The sequence below is a fragment of the Electrona antarctica genome, assembly GCF_951216825.1.
Source record: "Electrona antarctica genome assembly, chromosome: 3".
Taxonomy (NCBI): domain Eukaryota; kingdom Metazoa; phylum Chordata; class Actinopteri; order Myctophiformes; family Myctophidae; genus Electrona; species Electrona antarctica.
In genome coordinates, this window is record NC_136808.1 from 26,345,247 (window position 1) to 26,372,474 (window position 27,228).

The 27,228-nt window shown below is 44.1% G+C and overlaps 1 protein-coding gene across 1 annotated transcript in view; it reads right to left on the reverse strand.

The window, feature by feature from the left end:
* The window catches only part of sltm (SAFB-like, transcription modulator), a 28,714-nt gene extending 1,702 nt beyond the window's left edge, over positions 1 to 27,012 (reverse strand). The window contains exons 1-19 of the mRNA XM_079497102.1: positions 26,866 to 27,012; positions 22,126 to 22,213; positions 21,108 to 21,163; positions 19,498 to 19,525; positions 17,533 to 18,604; positions 16,895 to 16,938; positions 15,323 to 15,432; positions 14,792 to 14,941; positions 13,419 to 13,531; positions 13,159 to 13,319; positions 12,422 to 12,537; positions 12,223 to 12,279; positions 11,972 to 12,132; positions 10,466 to 10,646; positions 9,955 to 10,079; positions 9,180 to 9,353; positions 8,371 to 8,682; positions 6,874 to 7,018; positions 2,870 to 3,054 (exon numbers count right to left, since the gene is read on the reverse strand). Of these exons, the coding sequence (XP_079353228.1) occupies positions 2,870 to 3,054; positions 6,874 to 7,018; positions 8,371 to 8,682; positions 9,180 to 9,353; positions 9,955 to 10,079; positions 10,466 to 10,646; positions 11,972 to 12,132; positions 12,223 to 12,279; positions 12,422 to 12,537; positions 13,159 to 13,319; positions 13,419 to 13,531; positions 14,792 to 14,941; positions 15,323 to 15,432; positions 16,895 to 16,938; positions 17,533 to 18,604; positions 19,498 to 19,525; positions 21,108 to 21,163; positions 22,126 to 22,213; positions 26,866 to 27,000 (3,413 nt within the window). The 5' untranslated portion in view covers positions 27,001 to 27,012. The remainder of the gene's footprint in view (positions 1 to 2,869; positions 3,055 to 6,873; positions 7,019 to 8,370; positions 8,683 to 9,179; positions 9,354 to 9,954; positions 10,080 to 10,465; positions 10,647 to 11,971; positions 12,133 to 12,222; positions 12,280 to 12,421; positions 12,538 to 13,158; positions 13,320 to 13,418; positions 13,532 to 14,791; positions 14,942 to 15,322; positions 15,433 to 16,894; positions 16,939 to 17,532; positions 18,605 to 19,497; positions 19,526 to 21,107; positions 21,164 to 22,125; positions 22,214 to 26,865) is intronic.
* Between the last annotated feature and the right edge of the window lie 216 nt (positions 27,013 to 27,228).

The window sequence follows — 27,228 nt, forward strand, 5'->3', positions numbered from 1 at the left end:
TTATGCAAAACTAATGCTTGGAATAGATTCAGCATCATGAAAACCCCCTAGTTTGATATGTCACATGCTACTTAAAGCATAAGGAAATTTTGAAAATATTGCCTTATAATAGGATGTCAATGGTGGCATTTTGAAAAATGGCTGCCATGGGTGCCATGTTGAAAATTTAGGATGCCTCCACATCCAATTATGTTTGGGATGCCCTTGGCTATATGTGTACCAGATTTCATGCTTTTATCACAAACTGAACGATTCCTTTATATATTGGAGCTAAGCAGCTGGACTATTGGTTTTGCACACACTCCTTGGGAGGAAAACAGCCATAGCTGTCATCACAAATGTGATGAGGTCAGCACATTTGGTCATACAAGCTATAGAGGTGACTGAGCATTTCTGAAAGAGGAAAAGAGTTTACATTTTATTGGATTTTGAGCATTTAACACTAGCGCGTCGGAGCGGTCTGGCTGACCGATTGACATTTTGAAGTGGATTTTCTTTGCCCATGAAGTCCTGAGAAAGTTCCCCTTGCATGACTTTTTCTAAATGTTAGATTCAAACCATCTGTTTTTTTTCTCCATCTGAAACGTTTTGGAAATATGATTTTAGACATAATTCTACTAAATGTCTGCTCTTTTTCGGTCCGTGGGACCGCTCTATAGACTCCTCACCCTTTCTCCCCCGCAAGCAGTGCTGTTCACACCTCCCTCCCGGCTGGAGACGGGCATTGTTCAAGCTAATGTGTCATTTGCATTCCAACTACTTCCACATGTAGGCAAACTTACATTACGAATGTAAGTTTGTTGTTTTAGATGTTATATTTGTTATATGCGGTTTGCAGAAATAACGATGTCTGACTTTATTTCTCGAAACGGAAAAAAAAAATATGGTGAAATATGGTGTGTTGACTGACTGGCGTATTGTTTCAACCAAACGCATAGCTCAATAGATATAAATACATGTTGACTATACACGCCATCTTTATAGCATAATTATGTAAGGTGGCGATGATAAAAATGAATCAATTATCCTGGAATAATAAAGTTTATAGCATGGTCTGTTTGACCTGACCGACATTTCCTTTCCTTGGAGCGAGAATGCTCGCCGATGCGCGAATCAGCGCGATGCCAAATAAAAATGATAGTGTTTGAAATCAGTCCAACCCGATAGACGTCCCGAACTTCTAAATGTTTTGTCAGTCAGAAGAACAGTTCTGTCCGTCCTTCTTTGTCTGTAAACTTTTCTGCACGCGACCAGTGGAACTGATTTCCACGCATCACGGCTCTCTTTTTTTCTCTCTCCCTCTCTCGTGGAGGGAGAAAATATCCAAGTAACTGACGGTGAGGTATGCGGAAGTGCATTTTAGATAACGCTGTAGCACTATTTGTGGCGGTGATGCGTCACATGACTTGATCTATCTATCCTATGGTGTATATATAAACCGTGCTGCTGCTACGGAACTCTCTGCTGGCACAATAAATCAAATATATATAAATGACATCGATCATAGGCGGCGGGTATGTAAGGCTAGGCCAGGCTTAGCCTTCCCAAAAATTATGCTGGGTATTTTTAAAATATATATAGGCTAATATGTGCGCAGCATTATATAGATGGCTAGCCGCTCCCAAACTCCCAACTCCTTTGTCTGTAAACTTTTCTGACTTGCACGCACGCACGCACGCACAGCTCTTTCCTTTTTTTGGCACAATCAATCAAATATATATTAATTACATGTTTCCCCCTCTATATAAAAATGACAATATATAACTAATGTCGTATTTCGTCTGACTCTGAGCAATGTGCCTGGCTCTGGCTGTTATACAATAACGTGTGGTAGCCTATTTTATTGGCTCAATACAAAGTCGGACAGTGTTTGCTGCGCAAGGGTATTCAATATAGCGCTCACACCGTCACTATAATTATAGTTTGGTAAACTGAAATAAAACATAAAAAATAACTTGAGTTGTCCTGTCGAGTTGAAACTGCTGCCTTGAATTATAGTTGGAATGTAACATTTAGAAGACAATGGCAAGCCGTCAACGGGTGCAGAGAGAGGTGTGAAGATCATTAGGAGTGGGGGAGAGAATGGCCAATCAAATAGCACGAAAAACACGGTCATCCTGACCGTTAGCCGTCATAGTAGTAGTACATTTTTGAGTGGTGTAAACCACTCCTACAACTGGCTTTTGTGTGCATAAAAAAATGACCATGGTTGCTATGTTCAAAATAATTTCTGACGTAATTAAATCACACCCGGGTGAACTGGATGACCGTAGCAACCGTGGTCATTTTCTCTGCACAAAAAAAGCCAGTTGTGAAATCACATCCAGGTGTGATTTCATTACGTCAGATCAGAGCTGATCAGGCTACATAATACCTTACCTTATTTCATTACGTCAGACATTACGTCAGACCACAGCTGATCATGCTATATAAAACCTTACACCACTCAGTTCACACGGGTGTGATTTTTTTCAGACATCCTAGTGTTAATCATTGCCCAAATAAAAGGGGGGGAAAAAATAAAATTGGATTTTTCAAAAACATCCAATCTTACTCAAGCTTGTCGTTGCGACTATTTTCACAATTTATTGTGCCAATAAATATATAGGTCTTAACGGCTTAAACCATGTATACGTCATTGCCCGGGGACCACCAGGGGTCTATACGTTGTCCCCTTCACTTTTGCCCAAAACAGATCATCTACAAGCTCACAACGAGCCAGGAACTCTAGATCAGCCATTTTCCTGCAAATGTTCTGGGGGTCCTTGACATGAAAAAGGTTGAGCGCAACAGACATAGAAAAACATTTAGAAGCCATTTTTTTTAAATCGGCCTCAGGTCTAAATGGGTAGTTAATCAGGGCCGGTACCTTGAGTGTGAAGCCATCATGCCACCCCGGTTGTCTCCCATGTTGCCCCGGGTGTCTCCCATCCGGCGATTGTCAGTAAAGCCCCCTCCGCCCTGGGAGCCTGCTCCAGTATGCCACTCCTTCCTCGGGCCCTGCTCTCTGCCGCCATGGCGCTCCACCACCACTTGCCGGCCGGAGCCAAACGACTGAGGAGGAGAGATGTACAACATTAGATAAGATACCGGCACCACCAGTTAATCAGCAGTGACTACTAAGATAAGATGCCATAATTAACACATTTGTTAACCCATTTTGGGGCGGGAACTCCTTTGTGTTTTAAGCATTATGTTATACTTTAGCTATTGAAAAATAGCAGATCTACAAGCTCATAGCACGGGGTCTGCTATTTTTGAAAAATTGTGAAAATGTGTCGCAAATCGCAAATCAAGTCTTTAACTCAAATCTTTGCTTCTGGGGGGTCCCTGGAACAATATCTTTTCAGATGGGGCTCGGCGGCCAATTACATATAATCTTGGGGGTCCTGACATGAAAATGTTTGAGAACGACTGACATAGAAACATAGGGTTTTTCAGAAAACTGTCAGGATTTAGAAGACATTTGTAGAATCTTTCCCAGGTCAAAATGGGTTAATGGAGGGTATGCGCATCCATAACGTGAAAGTGCAAATCGAGTGATTTTAATGTTGTTTAATGCAATCAGATAGGACTTTTCTGTTTTGATGTATGGGCTGTCGAGGCCAGAAAGTCGTTTTTTGCCACTCAGTAGGCGTTCCCGCATAACTTCCAGGTATGATGATTATCAGATACGAGAAATAACTTGAATGACTGACAGTAAGTGGTACATCTAATCAAAGTCAATATGTACTATAGCCAAAACAGGCCATATTTCTTTTCATTTTATACTTCAAGGTGTAAAAAAAAGAATAGCAGAAACGGCCGATCCACAAGCTCCCAAAGTGTCGTGACAGAGCTTTTAATATAATAGATCTGCCATTTCTTTGCTTTATTTCTTTATGTTTGAAAATGTATGAACATCTTAGTTTCAACCGCTAAATTTATATATAGACAAATGAAAAATGACGACTATGCAAAAATAATTGTGATTATCTCAGTAGTCCTTGAGGGGGTTCCAGGTGGTCCCCAGATAAATGGAGACTTTCACAATTAGATTAAGAATTAAATAGATTTAATTTATAGATAAGTGTAAAATGAAACCAAATGGACCAGTTTCATTTTACACTCTCAATAGTTAAATTATTCTTAAACATCTGCATTACTTTAATTTACAAGAAGTCTACACAATCAGAGAATGTGGAAGAGTTGCTATTTTTGAAGGTACCACATCAATGCAGCGCGGAATTGTGGACAACGATAAAGCATTCTACGTTTTGGCTAAATCTCAATAAATGGCGGTCCTTGGCTCAAATGCTGAATAAATAATGGGCCTTGATATGAAAAGGGTTGAAAGAGCACTGTCTCAAGTCATTTCGAGCAGGCAACAACTGTGACAGGGCCTAAATGACCAGTGTGTGTGTGAGGTGTATGCAGACCTGGTCTCCCATCACCATGGGCCTGCTAAATGACCAGTGTGTGTGAGGTGTATGCAGACCTGGTCTCCCATCACCATGGGCCTACTAAATGACCAGTGTGTTTGTGAGGTGTATGCAGACCTGGTCTCCCATCACCATGGGCCTACTAAATGACCAGTGTGTTTGTGAGGTGTATGCAGACCTGGTCTCCCATCACCATGGGCCTGCTAAATGACCAGTGTGTTTGTGAGGTGTATGCAGACCTGGTCTCCCATCACCATGGGCCTGCTAAATGACCAGTGTGTTTGTGAGGTGTATGCAGACCTGGTCTCCCATCACCATGGGCCTGCTAAATGACCAGTGTGTGTGAGGTGTATGCAGACCTGGTCTCCCATCACCATGGGCCTGCTAAATGACCAGTGTGTGTGTGAGGTGTATGCAGACCTGGTCTCCCATCACCATGGGCCTGCTAAATGACCAGTGTGTGTGAGGTGTATGCAGACCTGGTCTCCCATCACCATGGGCCTACTAAATGACCAGTGTGTGTGAGGTGTATGCAGACCTGGTCTCCCATCACCATGGGCCTGCTAAATGACCAGTGTGTGTGAGGTGTATGCAGACCTGGTCTCCCATCACCATGGGCCTGCTAAATGACCAGTGTGTTTGTGAGGTGTATGCAGACCTGGTCTCCCATCACCATGGGCCTGCTAAATGACCAGTGTGTGTGAGGTGTATGCAGACCTGGTCTCCCATCACCATGGGCCTGCTAAATGACCAGTGTGTGTGTGAGGTGTATGCAGACCTGGTCTCCCATCACCATGGGCCTGCTAAATGACCAGTGTGTGTGAGGTGTATGCAGACCTGGTCTCCCATCACCATGGGCCTGCTAAATGACCAGTGTGTTTGTGAGGTGTATGCAGACCTGGTCTCCCATCACCATGGGCCTGCTAAATGACCAGTGTGTGTGTGTGAGGTGTATGCAGACCTGGTCTCCCATCACCATGGGCCTACTAAATGACCAGTGTGTGTGAGGTGTATGCAGACCTGGTCTCCCATCACCATGGGCCTACTAAATGACCAGTGTGTGTGAGGTGTATGCAGACCTGGTCTCCCATCACCATGGGCCTGCTAAATGACCAGTGTGTGTGAGGTGTATGCAGACCTGGTCTCCCATCACCATGGGCCTGCTAAATGACCAGTGTGTGTGTGAGGTGTATGCAGACCTGGTCTCCCATCACCATGGGCCTGCTAAATGACCAGTGTGTGTGTGAGGTGTATGCAGACCTGGTCTCCCATCACCATGGGCCTACTAAATGACCAGTGTGTGTGAGGTGTATGCAGACCTGGTCTCCCATCACCATGGGCCTACTAAATGACCAGTGTGTGTGTGAGGTGTATGCAGACCTGGTCTCCCATCACCATGGGCCTGCTAAATGACCAGTGTGTGTGTGAGGTGTATGCAGACCTGGTCTCCCATCACCATGGGCCTGCTAAATGACCAGTGTGTGTGAGGTGTATGCAGACCTGGTCTCCCATCACCATGGGCCTGCTAAATGACCAGTGTGTGTGAGGTGTATGCAGACCTGGTCTCCCATCACCATGGGCCTGCTAAATGACCAGTGTGTGTGAGGTCTATGCAGACCTGGTCTCCCATCACCATGGGCCTACTAAATGACCAGTGTGTGTGAGGTGTATGCAGACCTGGTCTCCCATCACCATGGGCCTGCTAAATGACCAGTGTGTGTGTGAGGTGTATGCAGACCTGGTCTCCCATCACCATGGGCCTACTAAATGACCAGTGTGTGTGTGAGGTGTATGCAGACCTGGTCTCCCATCACCATGGGCCTGCTAAATGACCAGTGTGTGTGTGAGGTGTATGCAGACCTGGTCTCCCATCACCATGGGCCTGCTAAATGACCAGTGTGTGTGTGAGGTGTATGCAGACCTGGTCTCCCATCACCATGGGCCTACTAAATGACCTGTGTGTGTAAGGTGTATGCAGACCTGGTCTCCCATCACCATGGGCCTGCTAAATGACCAGTGTGTGTGAGGTGTATGCAGACCTGGTCTCCCATCACCATGGGCCTGCTAAATGACCAGTGTGTGTGAGGTGTATGCAGACCTGGTCTCCCATCACCATGGGCCTGCTAAATGACCAGTGTGTGTGAGGTGTATGCAGACCTGGTCTCCCATCACCATGGGCCTGCTAAATGACCAGTGTGTGTGAGGTGTATGCAGACCTGGTCTCCCATCACCATGGGCCTGCTAAATGACCAGTGTGTGTGAGGTGTATGCAGACCTGGTCTCCCATCACCATGGGCCTGCTAAATGACCAGTGTGTGTGAGGTGTATGCAGACCTGGTCTCCCATCACCATGGGCCTGCTAAATGACCAGTGTGTGTGAGGTGTATGCAGACCTGGTCTCCCATCACCATGGGCCTGCTAAATGACCAGTGTGTGTGAGGTGTATGCAGACCTGGTCTCCCATCACCATGGGCCGTCCTCCATCACGGTCGCCAAAACTGTTGTTCCTCCCACGGTTGGCGGGGGCGTTGCCTCTCATCGCAGGGCCCGGGCCGTCTCTGCCTGGACGCTCTGGTCGCATGTTACGTACGGGTCCACTGCCCGGAAGAAAAAGAAAAGTAGCGGGTTACAGGAAAAATGTATATAATACTAAGAACAAACATACAAATGCTCTCACATTCATCCAGACGTGGACTGACACGATATTGGGTGAGTGTGTGGGTTGTCATTTGCGTTGTACCATGGGTAAGGTACCTTCAATATATTTAACGGTTTTACTGCTCCTGGTGGAACGTTCCGTCATAAGGAATCCAACCAGCAACTGCTTCTGGCGTAATGTTCCGTCTGATTTATTATTGATATTTTTTATTATTATTATTTTGGCTTGGCCTTAACTTCTTTAGCGATCCTAGAACGGACTGCGCAACCGCGCTGCCGTCCACCTCCCATTATACAGGCTGACTAAAAAGCTGAATAACTACCGAGCTCTCCATGGTTTGGATAAAATGCGCAATGTTCGGAGGTCTTTGCTGATTATCCGGTGGTTTAGATGGAAACATTGGCGCTTTCTAGAGCAAGAATGGCTTCATTTTAGCTCGCTATCATTGACGCTAATTATTTAGCATCTAAGATGGACTTCCCAGACAGGATGTCAGACCAGCGTGTGCTGCATTGAAATCGGCTCGGAAGTCTGCGGTTGGCTCTGCGTCCAGCAGGAGGCAGTATATGGGTTAAATGTTCCGACATAACTTTAAGTGACGTTTTGCCTTTTTTTGTACATCCATCGCCATGTATAGGTCCTCTTCAAATGCTCGCTTCTATCTGTCCATGTATAGGTCCTCTTCATGTATAGGTCCTCTTCAAATGCTCACTTCTATCTGTCCATGTATAGGTCCTCTTCATGTATAGGTCCTCTTCATGTATAGGTCCTCTTCAAATGCTCACTTCTATCTGTTCATGTATAGGTCCTCTTCATGTATAGGTCCTCTTCATGTATAGGTCCTCTTCAAATGCTCACTTCTATCTGTCCATGTATCGGTCCTCTTCAAATGCTCACTTCTATCTGTTCATGTATAGGTCCTCTTCAAATGCTCACTTCTATCTGTTCATGTATAGGTCCTCTTAAAATGCTCACTTCTATCTGTCCATGTATAGGTCCACTTCATGTATAGGTCCTCTTCATATACAGTATAGGTCCTCTTCAAATGCTCACTTCTATCTGTCCAACTACATTTCTGTCTAACGCACACCGTCTCAAAGGTAGACGGTGGAATGTGTGGCTGGTTTGAAAATGCCGACAACAGAACATTTAAAATGTTCAAAAATGAGGCCGATGTGAGCCTGTAGATCTGCCTTTTTCTAAAAAACAGATGCTTTCCCCGTTTTATTAGGTTAAGAAGAGCAATAATTAGGTTCAGTTCTCTGCGAAAATGTTATGAATATCAATTACCGCATGTCTCCTTTGTTGGCATTCATGTTGCCTTCATTCTTCCACCCTCCGTGCCCCGCGTCCCGGGGTGATCGGGCGTGGGACATGCCAGGCATGGCTGCTCTGGCTCCCACGACGGGGCGGTCGGGCATGGGCACGGGCCGCCTCTCGTCTCTGTCCCTGCGGTCGCTGTCGGCCCGGGGGGGAGGAGGGGGTGCCTCTGGCCGGCGGACCGCGTCAAAGCTCTTGGGGTAGCGCTCGAACCCGGCGCCGTCTCTGTGGGGGGCGGGGCGACTCTTCTTTGCTTCTGGCTCGCCGTCAAAGCGGTTACGTCTGGGGACAGAAGGGGTTAAGATAAAAGTTTGGAAAAAGTTTGCTTAATACAATGAAATTATATATTTTCATGTCAAGGACCTCCAAAAATATATGTAATTGGCCACCGAGCGCCATCTGAAAATATGTTATTCCAGGGACCCACCAGAAGAAATGTTTTGAGTTAAAAATGTTTGCTCTGAAAGAATATATATTCAAAGATTTGCGCCACATCTTCACGTTTTTCAAAAATAGCAGATCTACAAGCTCGTATTGCAGCACTCGGTGCAGTGCTATGAGCTTGTAGATCTGCTATTTTTTCAACAGCTAAAGTATAACATAATACTTAAAACACCAAAAGGTGTTCCCGCCCTGAGGGGGTTAAAAGAGTTATTGTAGCTTCTTAGGTTGCAAAGAGCAGTATGTGACAAAGTTGTTGCTGGCTGAGACAAGTATATAATTATGTTAATTATTACCCATCATAGGTGTTGGGCTGCTCAGCAGGGGTTAATTATTACCTATCGTAGGTGTTGGGCTGCTCAGCAGGGGTCTCTGGGAAGCGTCCCCGTTCTCGCGGGGTGAAGTTGGTGAAGCGGTTCTGCGGGCGGTTGTAGTCGGCGCCTTGGTTGAGGCGCACCTCAGAGTCGGGTTGTAGCTTCTTGTTGCCGTTCCAGTAGGTATCGTCCCTCCGGCTGAATCAGTGAATACACAAGTAGAGGAGCTTGATTGACCAGCTACATTGTACATCTGTCTGAACGCCAATATCCAATTGTCTTATAATATTAATTTTCACGGACTGCCTTGATCCCTAGATAATTATACTGAATGACACCTTAAATGAAGGGACTTTATGGCTATAGCACATGAGTTTTCAATCATGCATGCCATGTTAGAAAATAACATATGTTCCGAGTGACTTAGTAAAACGAGTGCATGCTTTTGGTTACATACCATATCTCAAACCCTCACCTCCCACGGGGCAGCACAACTAAACCTACCCTCACCAACCTTAATCCAGTCGGACCAATGCTATGTCTAACCAATGCTATGTCTAACCAATGTATGCCTCCCAGTGAAACATGGGCTTAAGACTTCAGACTTCATCTGGACAGACAAAACGGTCCTGTAGATTGTAAAACTAAAGCCTTCTTTATCCTTTAGCTTGTGTATTGCTATTGTTCTTGCACGACACTGGCACGCAATAAACCAGGCATTTTACAGCACAAAAGTGAAATTGTTAATCATTGTAATTAATACAAGTGGACAAAGGCAGATAAACTAAACGGTACATACCCGTGTTCGACGTCACGCCCTCGCTTGAGGTTGTTTCTCTTCTCCTGCTCGTAACGGAGCTGATCCTGTTGCCTCCTCAGCGCCTCTCGTTCACGGGCCAGGCGCTCCGCCTCCTTACGCCGCTCCTGGACACACAGCAGGGGTTCCCAAACGGTTACATGTCAAGGACCCCCAAATTGACACCAATTAGCCCCACGGACACCCAATAACCCATTTTGGCCGATCGATTTTCTTTCTGAAAAACCTCATGTTTCTATATCAGTGGTTCTCAATATTTCATGTCAAGGACCCCAAAAATGATCTGCATTTGGCCACCGACCCCCATCTGAAAATATGTTGTTCCAGTGACCCCCCCGGAAGCAAAGATTTGAGTTAAAAATTTTACACATTTTCACGATTTTTCAAAAATAGCAGATCTACAAGCTTGTAGATCTGCTATTTTACAGCTAAAGTAACATAATGCTTTAAAACAACAAAAGGGGTTCCCGCCCAAAATGAGTTAACTCTTTACCTGCTCTATGCGGAGCCTCTCCCTCTCCAGCCGCTCCCTCTCCATGCGCTCGCGCTCCAGTTTCTGCCTCTCCATCTCCAGCCTCTGGCGTTCCCGGAGCAGGTTCTCCCTGTCCTCGCGCTCCCGCAGCAGACGGATGCGCTCGCGCTCCCGCCGCTCCTGTTCTGCGATCTCACGCCGCCTGAAGGGGACAGGCGGGCATTCACAACTCACTAAATTAATGTCAGATCTCTCAGGTCCTCTGACAAAAGGGCTTTCTGGACGCCATAGCTTCAACCAGACTCATAAATAACGGGCCTTTTTGCAGTGGTTGTTCCCACACTTTGGAACAAAATTAATCCAGAGCGATTTACAAAAAAGCAAGAACAAAAAGCATGGCAATACATCACATACATATAAAGTAGTTATCATGAATCATACGTAAGCTAAGAACGTAACAGTGGAATATCTATATAATGGAACTATGCATGTATACTACATAAAAATGCTAAAAGTCTACATAAAATGCTATCCAAGTCTACATAAAAATGTCAGGGCTAGGGCAAGTTCTACAGGCCATGATGGAGTCTGAAGAGGTGGGTTTTCAGACTATGGCGGAAGGTTGGGAGTGAGGCTGCTGATCTGATTGTAATGGGAAGTGCATTCCATAGTTTTGGAGACAGAAGGGAGAAGAGTTTGGGACGTGTGGAGTGTTGTCCCGGCGTTTTAGTGAGGATACTTCCAGCTTCCCTGCGTTGGCTGATCTGAGTGGGCGGGAGGGTTTGTAGGGTACGATCATACTTGTAAGATATGGGGGAGCCATACCTTTGGTTGCTTTGAATGCCAGCATCAGAGTTTTGTATTCTGTGCGGGCAGCGACCGGGAGCCAATGGAGGGAGCGGAGAAGGGGGGAGACATGTGAGAATTTTGGCTGGTTGAAGAACAATCTAGCTGCGGCATTTTGGATCAGTTGGAGAGGCTTAAGTGCGCATACTGGTAGGCCAGTAAGGAGGGAGTTACAATAGTCATGTTTTGACAAGACTCAATTAGGAGCTGGGCTGACTCCTGCTCTTGGCGATTAAAAAAAAAAGCTGAGTCAGTTGACGGTTTTAAGAACATATTTGTAAGCATTTTGTATTATGAAAGCATTTTGTATTATGAAAGTTTTATCTGACCCATTTGTGCAGGTCAATGTTTTGCTTTACTTCTTGTTGTGCTATTGCTCTTATGTACCATGTTTTTAACTTTGATTGTTTTATAGTGTTGTCCACTGTACAGCACCTTGTAACATTGTTTCGAGAGGTGCTTTATATACTTTGGCTATTAAAAAAATAGCACATATTGAAGCTCTGCTATTTTATTTATTTTTTAAAGAAAAGTTTTTAAACATCTTCCCTTCTGGCTTCAAGCATTTTCAGATGGAAGTCTGCAGCCAAACACAAGGCTAGATACACATTAATTTGGGGGTCCCAACCCTGGCGCCCTTGGAAAACCTGTGGTCGTCATGTAGAAATTAAGTAAGAATACCTGCGCAGCTCCACGGCTCTGCGGACGCGGTCCAGGCGAGCCGTTCGCTCCAGCAACCTCTGTTCCTTCATCTTGTCAAAGGGAAGGATATCGTTGTTGCTGTTGTTGTTGTTGTTGGCTCCCTTGTTGAAGAAAGGTCTCTTCTCTCTGATCATCTCCACCTGACACCAAACACCAAATGCCTTTTAGGGTGGAGCACAGATAAGAGAAAACTACAAGAATGTTGTAACGGAGTATGAGGAGTTTCTGACCTCTTCAGGGGGGATTAACCATCTCGGTCTTCGCTGCATATTCATATTGAAACCAGGCTGGCAAAGGAAAATACATTAAGAATAATTGTTAGCAATCTGCCACGAATGACATGGAATCTGAATATTCTGCATGTACATTTTAATACAATCACAGACAAACGGTAGAAAAGGGGAGAAAAAAAGGCAGGTTGAATATTACTTGTGGTCTGTTGTCAAAGTGTCCCCCCCTCCTGAAAGGCTGTCTGGTTTTGTTGAAGGGTCGGTAGTTTTTGTTGGTGGTATTAAACGTCTTGGTCTTCACTGGGCTCTTCGTTCCTGGACAAAGGGATGTTAAAGCGTGTTTAAATTAATTAGACGGTGTTAATGTTCTGCAGTATTGGCGTTTCACACATGCGCACTGCTGTTCACTTCCTTGTTTACGGCAAGGTTTATTAAATCAGGTTAGGAAGGACCGTACGGTGGACTCCATGTTGCTCCATGGAAGGAAGGAAACATGCGCAATTAGCCCTTCGCTAAATCCCACCCCAAAAAGCGATTGTCCAATGCCAATCCAAATAGTTTAGCAACGGTTGCTATGCAGGTCAAGCTTTCTTCGCTGCTAACGTGGGGGGGACGGGACGACGGAAGGCAGGGCTTCAGAGTAAAATCTGTCATATCTGCTGGCACTGTAGCGCCTTTATTTTGAAAAATTCCCCAGCAAAAATAGTGTTAAATAGGCAACTTAAAAGCTCACAATGTGTCGATGCGTTGTTGATCGGCCATTATAAATAAATTAATAAAGGCTATTGACCTCTCATCAAACGCAGGCATGTGCTGGTGGTATGTGTTAGTAAAACAATTGATTGGTCTACAATGACATGCCCGAAATAGGGATACCAATGTTATGGTTAATCAAAACAGAATAAACTGGAGGGAAAAAAAGGCACTAAAACTTACGTCCGTGTTTTTTGTCATCTTTCTTGGCAGAATCCTTTTCCGATCCGGATGCCTTGCTCTCAGATTTTTCACCTTTAGACTCTGGTTTCTTATCCTTCTTATCATCCTTTTCAGATGGCTTGTCGGATTTCTTCTCTTCTTTTTTGGAGGATGGCGGGGTTCTTCAAAAGCAAAGATGTAATGAATAAAACTTAAAAAATAAGGGAATTTGTTTTCTCTCAATTTACAACAACAGTGAATCAATGTTTCTCATCACCCACTTGCTGGTGGTCTTTGCTCCGGTGCTGGCGCGCTTATCACTGGATTTACTGGAACTCTTAGTGTCCTCCACTTCCTTCTTGGAGGGTTCTTTTTTGAATGGATCACTTTTAACCTGAAACGGCAGTGGCATACGACACCCAAGGCTGAGTCACATTGTCAGACAACAAGGGCCCCTTAGCTGAGAAAGAGATGTAGCAGGGAGCCCACACCACATATTGTATAAAACTGTGCAGCAGATTAAACTTTAGGGAGTGCCATGATTTTTGTACTTTCTGTTTTGTATGTGTCTATGTCTTACTCTAATAGACCCACAGGTGTGGATATAATATTAAAATAGGTCTTCCCTGTGTATTTTTTGGTTTCTTCCTGAAAGCTGAAAGCCTTTGAGTCAAAAGGACCAATCGAAATAACATCATAACCCTAACCCCTCCCACATTATCATACAACAACAGCTGTGGGCGAGGCTTTAACTTCAGGTGGGTGGTGCTAAGGTGAAAACCAGGTATACTTAATGAACTGGTGGGTGTGGCCACATCAAAACATAATTTTAACACTTTCTGTACACTTTTTTGGAAGAAATCTTCCTCCTAGTATAATCATAGTACCTGATTGATTGATTGAAAAATGTATTAACACTTAACAGTTTGCAGAATTACAGTACATTTCAAGCACAAACTCAATACAAAGGCTGTTAACTGTGAGTGGACGACCCAATTAAGCATTACACTTGTTTCCAATAGGGTCCACAATGTTCAATTCATCAAAAACATTTAGAGACGTACAAATAGACACTTCTATATAGACAAAGGACAGAACAGGAATTCATCATAAAGGATAAAAGATGATCATGTTTTAGGCGGGGGAAAAAAATCACGGCACTCCATCTTTAATAGATTTCATAGGCTTCATAGGACTTGTTTTGACATTAAACTATCAGTGTATGTTGGATTCATGCTCATGTGTATTTGCGGACATTTAACCACTTAAACCGTTAATTAGTAAACTTGACCTCTCTCTCTACTTGGCCTGCACTTTTTGCCCTCTACACAAACCCTCTTTGCCGAAAATAGCAGATCTACAAGCTCACAACGCCTCACAGTGGCCTTGTAGATCTGCCATTTTCAGCTAATGCTCCCCCCTAAGAATAGAGAGACGAGGAATCAAGTGGTTAATGTGGAGGGAAAAATACGTTCCTATCACACAAAGATTTGGAGACCCTCCTGTGGCAACTCTGAGGACCAACATGGGGGTGACGTGGGACGACATGGTACAATTATGGTGAATGATGTCTTCAAAAAGAACGACTAATAATATTCTCATCTATATGCAGAAAAGGTCAGATTGTGGAGCGTGTGTGTGTTTTCTAGCTCACCCGTTCAACATATATCTGCTGCCCGTGAAGCTCAGTGCGGTCCAGGTGTGAGATGCAGCGGGCTACCTCTGCGCTGGAAGACATGGTCACCAGGCCGTAGCACTTGCCACCGGGACTGCGAGCGTTCGTGACCACTTTGGCGCTGAACACCTGTTGGCAATAAAGCATAATGAGCCACCAAACCTTCCACGTGCATCGTCTTACAACAAGAAGGATAATTGTGGACAACAATGGAAGGAGAAGTTTGCATAATGGTATTTTGTTATTACAGTTTCTTGGGTGTGAAAGCATTTTTGGAATCGGCCTCAGGTCTAAATGAGGCAAACATTGTGAAAATAGCCGATCTACAACTTCAAAACACCTTGCAATGCGAGGCGTTGTGAGCTTGCAGTTGAGTCAAGGTAGATGTAATGCCTACAATTCCAAGTTGTTGCTCGTCAGGGTGGGCGGTGTTCCCCAGTTCAAATATGAGGGGGGGGGGGGCTGGAACCCTTTAAACAATAATTCAAAATACAAATCCGTACACAGTACCTTCCCATATTTGCCGAAGAGGTTCTTCAGATCAGCTGCTTTGGTGTTTGACGACAGGCCGCTCACCCATATGTTACGAGAAGAGCTGTTGCTGGTACTGCTGGTAGCCCCTGAGAAAGAGAGTGGTCGTCATGACAGTACAGTCAATAGGCGTCTAGTGTCCCATAGCCAAACCATCAGACCTCTATATTCAATTTAGTGGCTAACTGTATACTGACAAAAATACTTGGGAGAGCAGACTCCTTTATGATGCATTTTCCAATGGTTCACGGATGTAATTCACCCTTTGTCAAGTCCCGTCCGTGGTTGTGCCCCTCTTCGCACCCATTGGTTGCAGTTTCGTGGTTGGACAAGAATCCTCTCTCCATCCACTACCATTGAAATAACGTGCTTCGTATTGATATTCTGTGCGTTCAATTCGAATTTTAAACTTGCTGTCAGTAAAAAGGAACATCACAGGTGCAGCATGGTGACTGCAAGGCATATCATGTTTGTTCAAAAATGATGTTTTAGCAAATTCAAGATAAAAAGGCAGAAAGAGCCTGCTGGTTAGTCAGTCAGGGTCCTCAGGGACCAATCAGAAGTCTGACAAAGGGTGAATTAATTATTTGGGAGGACCGGTGTAAGATTCCAATATATAAACACTTTAATATAGCTTTCATATTATACTCTTAATATTTACTGCCTACTTGTGCCCGACAGAATCACTGCGTACGACTTCTAACACAATGAGTGAAAACGGGGCATCGTTGTGGTGTCTGGCTGTAAATTGTTCACACTTTTAGATTGCATTTCTAGAGAAGCCTTTCCAGGAGAGTCATCACTGATTGTCACAAACCAGGGTCACTGTGAAGGAGCCCTTATAGCTCGGATATTTTCCAGAGAAGAAATGTAAATGTATGCATTATAAATGCACAAATATAACATAGCTGCTAGCTGCGCTTATGTCCAGAAAACAAAGTCTCTGTCATGCCGACAACAATTCGGAGACCCAAAAACAAACTGCATTGCTAACATCAGGACTGGTTTTCTAAGCGGTTAACTTTATTACTGCCGCTAGGTGGCAGCATAAGCACACCTAAGGAATGCCACCATTTCCGTGTTATTCAGTGAGGTGGGGGCTGTTGTGAGCACAGTGATCGTTAGCCGTAGCTCAGACCCCTTAGTTCTCTTTACAGTTGAAATTAAATGATTACTATATTTACCCAGGGTATCTGGGCTAAGCTCAAGAACTTGTTTCCAGCCAGGCCCTGCTCATAGAACATTTCATCGTAGTGGTTCAATGCCTTGTTCAAGGGCACTTCAGCGGTGGTCATTTTAACGTGTCGGACCGCTGATTCGAACTGGCGACCTTCCGGTATCAAGACCGCTCCGCAATCCGTTCGGCCACCGCTGCCATATTACATGTTACATGTGCTCAGCGATGCGATACAAACTCACAAATGAGCAGGCTGAAATTTCCGATGATCTGGATAGGCGACACTAATGGGTGTCAAATAAAAGAAAAAAAAAAAGGTTCTGCAGAAACCAAACGCAACTAAATCCACATAACTCTGAAAGCGTGAGACTTACCTTTTTCATCTTTTGTAGTTTTTCCATCTCTGTCTCTTGAAGAACTACAAAGCAGATGTTACAACAACAAACAGAAGAAATGAGTGCCAGTACATGAAAACCCATGTGGAAACTAGGACAAACATCATATGAAACAAGACATCACATTTGGCACATTTCAGGGGAAAAAAATCCCCACAGGAAAGACTTGGATTTGGACAACTCTCTCAAAGGCTTCTGTCATTGCTTTTCCACTGGTGAGATGGGCCAGGTTCTCAGCCAATTTATGAACTCTTCAGAAGATCAACTTCAGTGAATCTTTTCTGAACAAAAAAAAACAAAAATAACCTCACGTGTAGAGAGCGTAATGCTAATGCGCTTTTACAATGCCTTGCGTAGGAACTGGAAAAGGCAATAAAACTTCTGGACAGGTGAACAAATGCGAAAGATGCAACTTTCGTCTCCTGGTTAATGCCATAACTTTACCAACTTCAGAAAAAAAATTAGGTAAAAAAGTAAATGGCAGGATTAGGTACATCAATGAACACTTTCCTTACGGAAAAAAAAAATTAAAAAAATCTTGATGCTACCAACAATGCTGCTTTCTTAGTGAGCTGGAACTTGTAGTAGTATCAAAGAACTGACATAGAAAGACAAACCTCTTTGCTTGACCTGATGGCCCAGTAGAGGAGGGGCCTTTCTTCGCGCAATCCTTTTCTTTGTCTCCCGTTTCAGCTTTCTTCAGGGCCTCTCTGCTCTCCTTCTTCGCGGGGTCAACCTTGGATCCGTCATCTTTCTTACCATCTTTATGGTCGTCTGCCTTTTCAGCCTTGGACTCATCCTCGGGACCCATCTCGCCGGAGGCCTCGGTGGCGCCCTTGTCGGCCTCGGGATCTGGAAGTTTCACATGTTTACCTGTTTCCAGGAGATCGTCGCCATCTACGTCCAGCGTGATGGCGTCGTCATTCGGGTTTGAGACTGACAGATGATCGTCCTCGACTTCTTTCGAGGAATTTGCTGTGTCGTCAGCGTCCATCTCAGACACTTCAGCCTCCACCTCGGGCTCGGTGTCCATCTCCTCCACCTCTGGATCGGTGTCCAGCTCCTCCACCTCAGCCTCGTCTGGCTCGGCGTCGTCTGGCTCGGCCTCGGCATCGTCTGGCTCGGCCTCCACCTCGTCTGGCTCAGCCTCGGCATCGTCTGGCTCAGCTTCGACCTCGTCTGGCTCAGCTTCGACCTCGTCTGGCTCAGCGTCTGGCTTAGCCTCTGGCTCAGCCTCTGCCTCCTTTGGCTCAGCCTCTGCCTCAGTCACAATCTCTGGCTCAGCCTTTAGCTCAGCCTCTGGTTCAGCATCCACCTCTGGCTTAGCCTTGATGTCTGGCTCAGCCTCCACCTCTGGCTTAGCCTTGATGTCTGGCTCAGCCGCCACCTCTGGCTCAGCCTCCACCTCTGGCTCAGCCTCTGGCTCAGCCTCCACCTCTGGCTCAGCCTCCACCTCTGGCTCAGCCTCTGGCTCAGCTTCGACCTCTGGCTCAGCCTCCATCTCTGGCTCAGCCTCCATCTCTGGCTCAGCCTCCACCTCTGGCTTGGCATCAACCTCGGGCTCAGGCTCGTCTGCCGTCGCAGCTTCTGACTCCGGCTCAGCCTTAGCCGAGACCTCTGCCTGAGGCTCAGCCAGGCCGGGTGGAGGCTTAGAATTTTCATGAGTACCATCATCTGTTTCAGTTACATCTGAGGGATTTAATAAGGATAAACATGGCAACAAAAAAAGAAGAAAAAAAAAAAACACGTTTTAACATGGACATGTGGTATAGTTACTTGACCTAGAAGGTAGAAAGCAAATACATTAGTGGTCATCGAGGCCGTAGTAGACACCACAGGAAGACACATTAACACACATTCTTCATTGATAACGGTGAGCCGTTCAGGAATCTTCATTTGTAGGAAACACATATCGGTGAATTTACAACTCTGCGTAACTTCTTCAAAAATGCCCCTGGAATTTCTTCAGCTCATCCAACAGTCAATTTCTTCAAACATGAAACATGCATCGACAGTCATAATGGTCATCAAATTCATGATAATCTTCCACATCTTCACGTTGTCAATGTCTGCTGTATCAGTCAATTTCGAGGCAGGCAAACCAAAAATCTTCTAATCTTCAGTGGAATCCACACGGTTGTATACTGCTCACGTGTGAAAATGTGCCCCTTGTTCTCAGTGTCGCTGGCAAGTCTCTCTAGGCAGCAGTTAGGCATGCATCTAGGCTCCGTTATGAGTCCTCTGTAGTTGTGGTACTGTGGTGGTGTGTGGGGTCAAGTACCATGAAGATGCAGAACAATGATTGGTGCCTTCTTTGATGTCTCTTAAGGCCGGCCTCTTTAGAAAGTGTTCCAAGGACCAGTCCGAGAAAAAAAAACATACATCAAGTCCTCCTAAACCAGTGTAACCCGATGAATGAGAATGCCTTCTTTGCACTCGAGGTGAGGGTAGCAAGCAGATGCAGGTTGGATTGTTCAATCACTGCTGTAAGGAGGAGTTTCTTGTCTTCACAATAGATGCGTTACCTGTTTGGAATAAAGCTTGAATGTTAAGGACTCACATTAATTTGACTACAAACATACCTTTTTCCGATCCTTCATCTTCTGTCTCCTGAGAAAACAAAGGAGGGGCGGGATGGGGGGGGAGAAATTAAACCACCAATGTAACGTGTAACTCTAAACAATAACACTTTGAAGAGCCAAATATCCGTAATTGCATGTTACAGTAACAAACTGATGTGTGTGGTGTCTTGACCGGTTGTTGTTCTCTTGGTCGGTGGTGGAAAAAGCCAACCGCGAGTATCACAGCGCCTGCTACAGGCCGTTGAAAACCCTTGTTTTCACCAGAAACGGCCCCCTCAATGTCGTTTCTGAGATACAGGGCTTTGAATGCAGGGCTTAGAATGGAAGTGGATGCGCACGCATCTTCAAAATGGCCACTGTCCCACTTTGTTGTTCCGTTAGCAAACAGTAGCTAACGATACGATCGGATTAAAACATGGATTAAAGAATACAAGCCCTGGAAAACGAGTCTGGTATTTGGCGGGCTAGGGTACTAATTTAACCCTCCGTGTTCGCCGTTTCTGGCGGGCTCCTTGTTAATATGCCTCATGTTGCTTTTGAAAGTCAATGAAAATTGCATTATGCAAGTATTAGTTACACATGGCAGTATACCAAAAAACGATTGTTTTTGGACGGTACATCATCTGCCTTGTGTTCATGTATTTGTATTTGTTTGTTCGCTGCCCAACTGTATGCAGAATAATTAATTCAACCGTTAACACTAAAACACTCCTGAAGAATGTCCAGAGGGACCAAAACATCAGTTCTACTTTGATATTATAGACACTACCTGGACATTATGCCAGGTTAAATAAAGTATCTATACCAGAGTAGAGCACATAAAGTGTTAGCATTGCATGTTAAACAAAACCGTTGGTTATATTACGTCTATTTGTGTTGAAAGGCAAACACTACCATTTTTCTTCTATTCAGAGTTGACTGTTTGCACTGCAGCCTAATTGACTGTTATGGACAGTCCGTTATCTCGACGGTCATCTGTGCTCAACCTAATCTTCATTTTCTTTAGAACTCTGGTCGCCGGGCTCAGGCTTGACTGTCTTAAGGGCCTGCCTACATTTTGGCTTGTGAAATTTTTTAAACAGCATCTCATGATTAAATGCAAGAAAAGGCAGATTAAAAAGGAACTGGATTGCTTAAAGATGGAGTGCCACAATTTTTTTCCACCCTAACACATGGTCATCAGGTATTATTATAATATAAGGAGGAAGAACTTGTTCCAAAAAGTGCACAGTATTTGTTAAAATCATGCTTTTATGTGGACATGCCCACCAGTTCATTAAGTATGCCTGGTTTGCCTGGTGGGTGGTGATGAATGGTGATCCACCTGAACTGAAGCCACACCCACAGCTGTAGTTGTATGATAAAGGGGGATGGGTTTGGGGAGGGGCTGATAGTGTGATGTCACTATATTACTGTTTATTTCATCAGCCCGTTTGACTGTCAAGGGTTCAGCCTACAGGAAGAAATCCTAAATACAAAGTTAATACACCATTGCACATAAAAACGACTCCAGGGTGTCTAATGAAGTACTGTCACCTCATAGACGCATGAAAAACTGGAAAATAAATTGTGGCACTCCATCTTTAAGAACCAAAACACACTGCAGTCACCTTGGAAAGCGATTCTCCATCCATTGTGTTATCTGTGTCCGAGTCACCTTTCTTCCCTGAGGAAAAAAAAGAGAAAAAAAAAAGGATAAAGCCAACCTTCCCCATGATGATTCAAATATAATTGCGACTTCTAGGTCGCAGTTACTATATAAATGTGCAGGAAGCACAATGCAGGACAGGAAGCATGTAATGCTTGCATCCGTCACACTCTTCATGTAATGCTGCAGCAGCAGCGACACACACACACACACACACACACACACACGCACACGCGTTTTTCCACTACACACTGCCACCGCCCACTACACAAAGTGTCAGTTCCATAAAGGGTCAGCTACAACAGTGGAGTGCTATTGTGGTTGTGCTATTGATAAACGGACAGCTGCTGCTAGTGGGATCCTCCTGCTGCTCTTAAACCACGAAATGTCGCATCGCTTCTTTGCTGACAGGCACTCAAAAATAAACTCAAATGAGATGTTAACGTCATGTAAGTACACTTAGAAATAAAACTAGCGTTGACTAATCATTACAAGTGGCTCTTATGTTGATGAGGACGTTTCTGCACAGGGAGTCCGTTTCAGTAGTAAACAAGCTACGATGGATGAGCTGTCAAAGTGCTAGTCACCACGTTAGCGACCATAGGATATTTACATTATGACACGTTAAACATGGAACCTACAGCATTACGTGAGTAATTCATTGGATATGTGATCGTTCTATCCGTTTCTTTCAATCGCCTGTATCTCCTATTCCTTGTCCCAGGTGGCATTTTGGTCAAAACAGCGTTTCTTTGACGGCACAGAGCCAGCGATGTGGAGCTCTCCAGTGCTCCGGCATAGATCCATATTGTAAACAACAGTTGAACGAGACCTGTTAAACTTACTAGGATAAGCCCACTTCCGGAAGTCTGGAAATGTGGCTTTTCAAAATAAGAGCTCAACTGGAAAAAATGCTGGCATGAATTAGAAATCCTAATTTTTCAATAAATGCTAGCGGCTAGTGTGTTAATGTTACTTACCTTTGGTTTTCACAGTTTTCCTAGTGGGTGTGTCGCCTGACAGTTGGATCTCAATGTTGTCAGGGTCACCACCTTCGTCCTCAACAGCCTAAGGAAAAATACATGAATAGCATTAGATACTAAATAATAAAAAGCGGTCCTACAACATCAACAATGGGTATTCTTGTGTTTGTTTTTTTAAGATCTAGAGAGATGGGGAGTGACACACCGGGATCGGGAGTCGAATCTGCGACCCTCAGGCTGGATTAGCAGCCTAGGTAACCGGACCGAGATTTCCAAATTTTCAAATCAACGTAGAACAAAGTACTCACATTTACATTTGTTTTATTGGTAAACAAACGCTTGTTTTATTGGTACACAACAAACGCTTTAAGGGCCACTTCTCCCTTTTGCAACCAGATCTTATTTTAATGATGTTTGGGAGACAAGAAACACGTTCCTGGGGTTTTTACGTTGGTAATATGTGTTTTTAGGTATTTTAGTATTTCAAAGTGTCCATGATGTCATGGACGCGTTATTATTTATCCCACCGCAGTTCTAGGAAAGCCCTGCTGTGATTGGCCAGTAGTCGTTATGATTGACAGTTCGTTTTTGCGACCAGTCATTAGTCTTACAACTACAACCTATCTCAAACCCTCACCATAAACCTAACCCCCCACGGGGCAGCACACCTAAACCTAACCTTAACCCATGTCTAACCAATGACTAGTCTAAACTAAGTATGCACCCCCCTAAACCTAACCCGAACGGCCCAACCTCAGTAAAACTATGCCTTCCCGGGAGCCAATCAGACACATGGTGAGCGGGTCTACCCTAGAACGTTGGTGGGATTCATAATCACGCGTCATGGACATTGGGCTCACTTTCTTCCTGGACTACAATTCCCATAATGCTTTGATGCACTGCTCCTCCTTGTGGATAGGGGGAGGGCCCTCTCTTTTCTTCCCTGGCGGATCTCGAAGCTACAGATCTCGAGACAAATGATCTGTGCATTTATTTGCAATTGTTTTATTTTATTTATAATAAAACAATTAATTTGCAATAGTATTACTAATTGATTCATTGTATAACCCAGGCCCAGCGCATGACGTTAGGAGAGGAATCAGTTGCTTGCTGTAGAATATATTTTAATAGTTTTTGGATTAAGGTTGGTGAGGTTGTAAAGCTATGTGCTAAAGTCCAATATATATTTTGTACATGCATGTGAGACACATTAATTGTGTCTCCGAACATATGTTTTATTAATATGAATTAATTCCTGCCATTAAAAAATATATGTTATCTAACATTATTTCATTGAATTGCGATAAAACTTCATTATGTAGGCAGTAATTTATTGGACTGCTGTTTCTGTTAACGTCCGTATTGTGAGCAGAGCTTGTAGATCGGCTACTTTTGGTAAATTATTTACCAAAAGTACCCGATCTACAAGCTCACAACACGGACGTCGCGTTGCTTATAGATCGGCTATTTTTGCCGTACCCGGGTACAGCATAATCATGCTGCTGATATTTTCATATTGTCAAGGTGGTGCACTGTTTTCATATTGCTGGATAATGGATATAATATTAATTTATTGATAATAACCTTTTTATCATAGACATATAGGCCTAAATGCCTGCTGCAAACATATTTTCATTAACCTATTTTTTCTTTATTCATCCATGAATTTAAAAATAATTTAACAAACTGTCCTTGCAGGGAGGTGACAGCCTGCAGTCACTAATTTGATACAGTCTGTTCCTAGCGAAAATTCAGCAGCAGCGTTTTGACTGGTTTCTTGTAGTCAGTTGATTATTCATATCCAAATGAGTGAAACGGCCGGGATGATTTGTTTATTTTTCATACAGTTCTTTATGAGGCGATCTGAAAAAACCCTATGGGGATTACAATGCAAAAAAAAGTACATGAACCCACGGACCTATAGCGCAGTCTACCGATATTGACGTCAGAGTCGGTGCTCCCCATACAGGGAGTATTGTCCGAATTAATCACTATTTGAGTCCACTGAGTCTGGGTCCCCTATGGGGAGTAGGGAGTAGGGAACAACCCTAGCAATTCGAACGCAGCCCACGACATCATGGACACTTTGAAATACTAAAATATCTAAAAACTACCCACATAAAAACCCCAGGAAAGTGTTTCTCGTCTCCCAAACATCATAAAATAACTAGATAAAGTGACCCTCGGGGCACAGGTCTCCACCAGGGCAGGTCAGGTCGTGGCCTCCTGGTGGCGCTATAATAGGCCAATGTGAAAAGGGTGCCATTTCTTCTTACGCCTTGGATGGAGGCATTTTGTTCCAAAAATGTGTTTTGCAAAAATCCACCTGCTATAACAGGCCAATGTGAAAAGGGTGGGATATATTCCTCAGCCTAGTAGGAAAGTCTGTGAAAGATTTCACGTAAATTGCACGCTGCGTTCATGATTTGAGGCATTTTGTTCCAAAAATTTGTTTAAATCCACCTGTTGGTGGCGCTATAACAGGCCAATGTGAAAAGGGTGGGATATATTCCTCAGCCTAGTAGGAAAGTCCGTGAAAGATTTCACGCTACATTCATGATTTGAGGCTTTTTGTTCAAAACGGGCCAATCCTGCAAACTTTGAAAGCCAATGTTAACCAATTAGGATGGAATGTGAAATATCGGACAGATCTGGCTTGAACACATATCTATAGCGATAGTGTGTAACGATTTGCAGGATTTTTGGACAGAATCTGGAGTAATATCAAGAAATGTGTTTATTAAAAGTCGGCTTCCTCGTGGCGTATAACAGGCCGTTCTGGAAAATGTGGGGCAGAGCTTCATTGTTGGCATTCATTAGGTCCTGCTTTGGATTTCAAAACAGCTGGAAAGATGTCGATAACTAATAAAAAAAGGTTATGGCCCAAAGCTTGATCCTTAATATGTGAAGTAAGAGACAGGGCCAAATTAGCCATTGGGGCCGTGGCCCAGGGGCCCTTGGCTCTCAGGGGCCCTTCGAGGAAAGCTCCTCGGGACAGTCATTGGCCGTTGGATTTTGTTTGTTGTATGAGAAAACATACGTTTACATTGCCAAAGCAAGTGTGAAAATGTAATAAAAACCGAGAATGGGCGCCCGCTGGCCATGTGGTCCAGGCGCATGCCACATAATATACAGTAGGCTTTGGCCTGACAGAGCGTTGTGTGTTCGAGTCCCGTTCATGACAACCTTTGCTGCATGTTCTCTCCCTTCTCAATTCAAAGGAGCTTTATTGGCATGAGAAAACATACGTTTACATTGCCAAAGCAAAAGTGGAACAAAACAATCCCTCTTTCCTGTTATTCTTCACTTATACTATCAATAAAGGCAGACAAGCCAAAAACAAAAAATAAACAGTTGAAAATGGGGAAAGTATATACAGTTGGAGGGGGGGTACAGCATTTTGTCCATGTCTATGGATTTTTTAAAACACTATTTTTGAGGGGCGCAAGCCCCTCCTATATAGACGTTTCATGTTTGATTTTAGTTCAATGTTTGTTTTAAAAACACCATTGACAATGAAGGGAAAACATTAAATGCCATTAACAATAAAGAAAATGTAATGTTTGTTTTGTCACCGTTTGTTTTACATCACCATTGCATCACCTAATCATAGCAACACGAGTTAGACTTATTAGCGCCCCTCACTTCACACGGCCGGGTGTGATTTTTTTATACTATTTCTAATAAATAAAATGCATTTTCATACTTTATTCTTTCATACTTAAGAATGATGTAATTTTGATGTAATTATTTTGCCTTATATAGGTGGCTTATATGTGTGTGTATATAGGCATGGTCACATATTATGCTAACTCAAATTTCAAAAGTTGAATTTCAAACGTTTAGTCCATGTTATTAGACACCTTTAGAAACACATTGGTGAAGAAATGTCTTGGTAACGATTTAGTTCCCAGATTGGTCAAATAAAATGCCCTTACTACATGGGTATTGTCTGCAATGTTCACCACGGTTGCAGACTGCAGAGTATTAAAAGGATTTGTTGTAAATAGGTTAATCCCAGGCCATATCCGATGATATCCCACCACCGCTAGAATGGCTGTCTGTCTAGTTACTCCAGTCTAGTAAACAGCAGTCATCATGTTCCAAAACACTTGACAACAGACGTCGTACGACTGTGTCGCGTCATCGCGTGCCAAAAAAAGGGCAAAGCTATAAGGTTCGATACCTTATAGCTTTTTAAATAATTAAAACAAAAAAAATGTAGAGGAGGAGAGAGACTCTGGGGGTGGGGGGGGGGGGGGTGCAACTGCCAGCTTGCCACAACAAACGCCATTTAGCCTCGACTCATGTATCGACTCATGTAGCCTCGACTCATGCATGTAGATCTACAAGCCCGCCACGCGCTGTGAGCTTGTAGATCTGCTGTGTTCGGCGCGCGACACCACCGTACGACGAAGGCCAGAGGTAGAACTGGAGGAGGCTGTTTAGCTTTTTAGCATTAGCATTTTCACCGCCATGACAGGCCTGCAGGCTTTCATTCACGGAAGGTCCATTTAAAAGGCAAATTTAAATGGAAAAAAACAACTTGACATGCATGCATAGCATATGAAACAATACATCGTACACAAACGTAATAATGTGGCTATTCGCTCACGAAGCGACACTTCCATGAATATTCAACCCACTGCAGCAACAACAACCCTCCCCCCGGCCAGCCAGCCAGCCGGTGCAGTGTTTATTTCTTTCCCCCGCACACACAGTGATAGTTCTAAATACCTGCTTCAGTCTGGCAACGAGGACGTTCTTTATGCCCGACGTGTCCAGGTTTCGACGCTTGAGCTCAGATTTGAGGTCTATAACTCGTAAATCTAATATCTTCTTGCCCTCCACGGAAATGGCCCCCGACGCCATTTTACCCTCCTGGTTGTTGTGTGTGTGCATGTGTGGCGCGCGCGCGCTGATGTCTATACTTTTTTTTTCTTCGTTTCCTACTGGGTAGACTAGGTAGGGTGTGCGACGTGTAAACCGCATACCGCCACCCACTGGTTAAAATAAAACATACATAAAACCTGCTGCTACAAGAATTCATACATTATGAATTAATAACCAGCTACTGACGTATATCTCCAGAATTGTGCT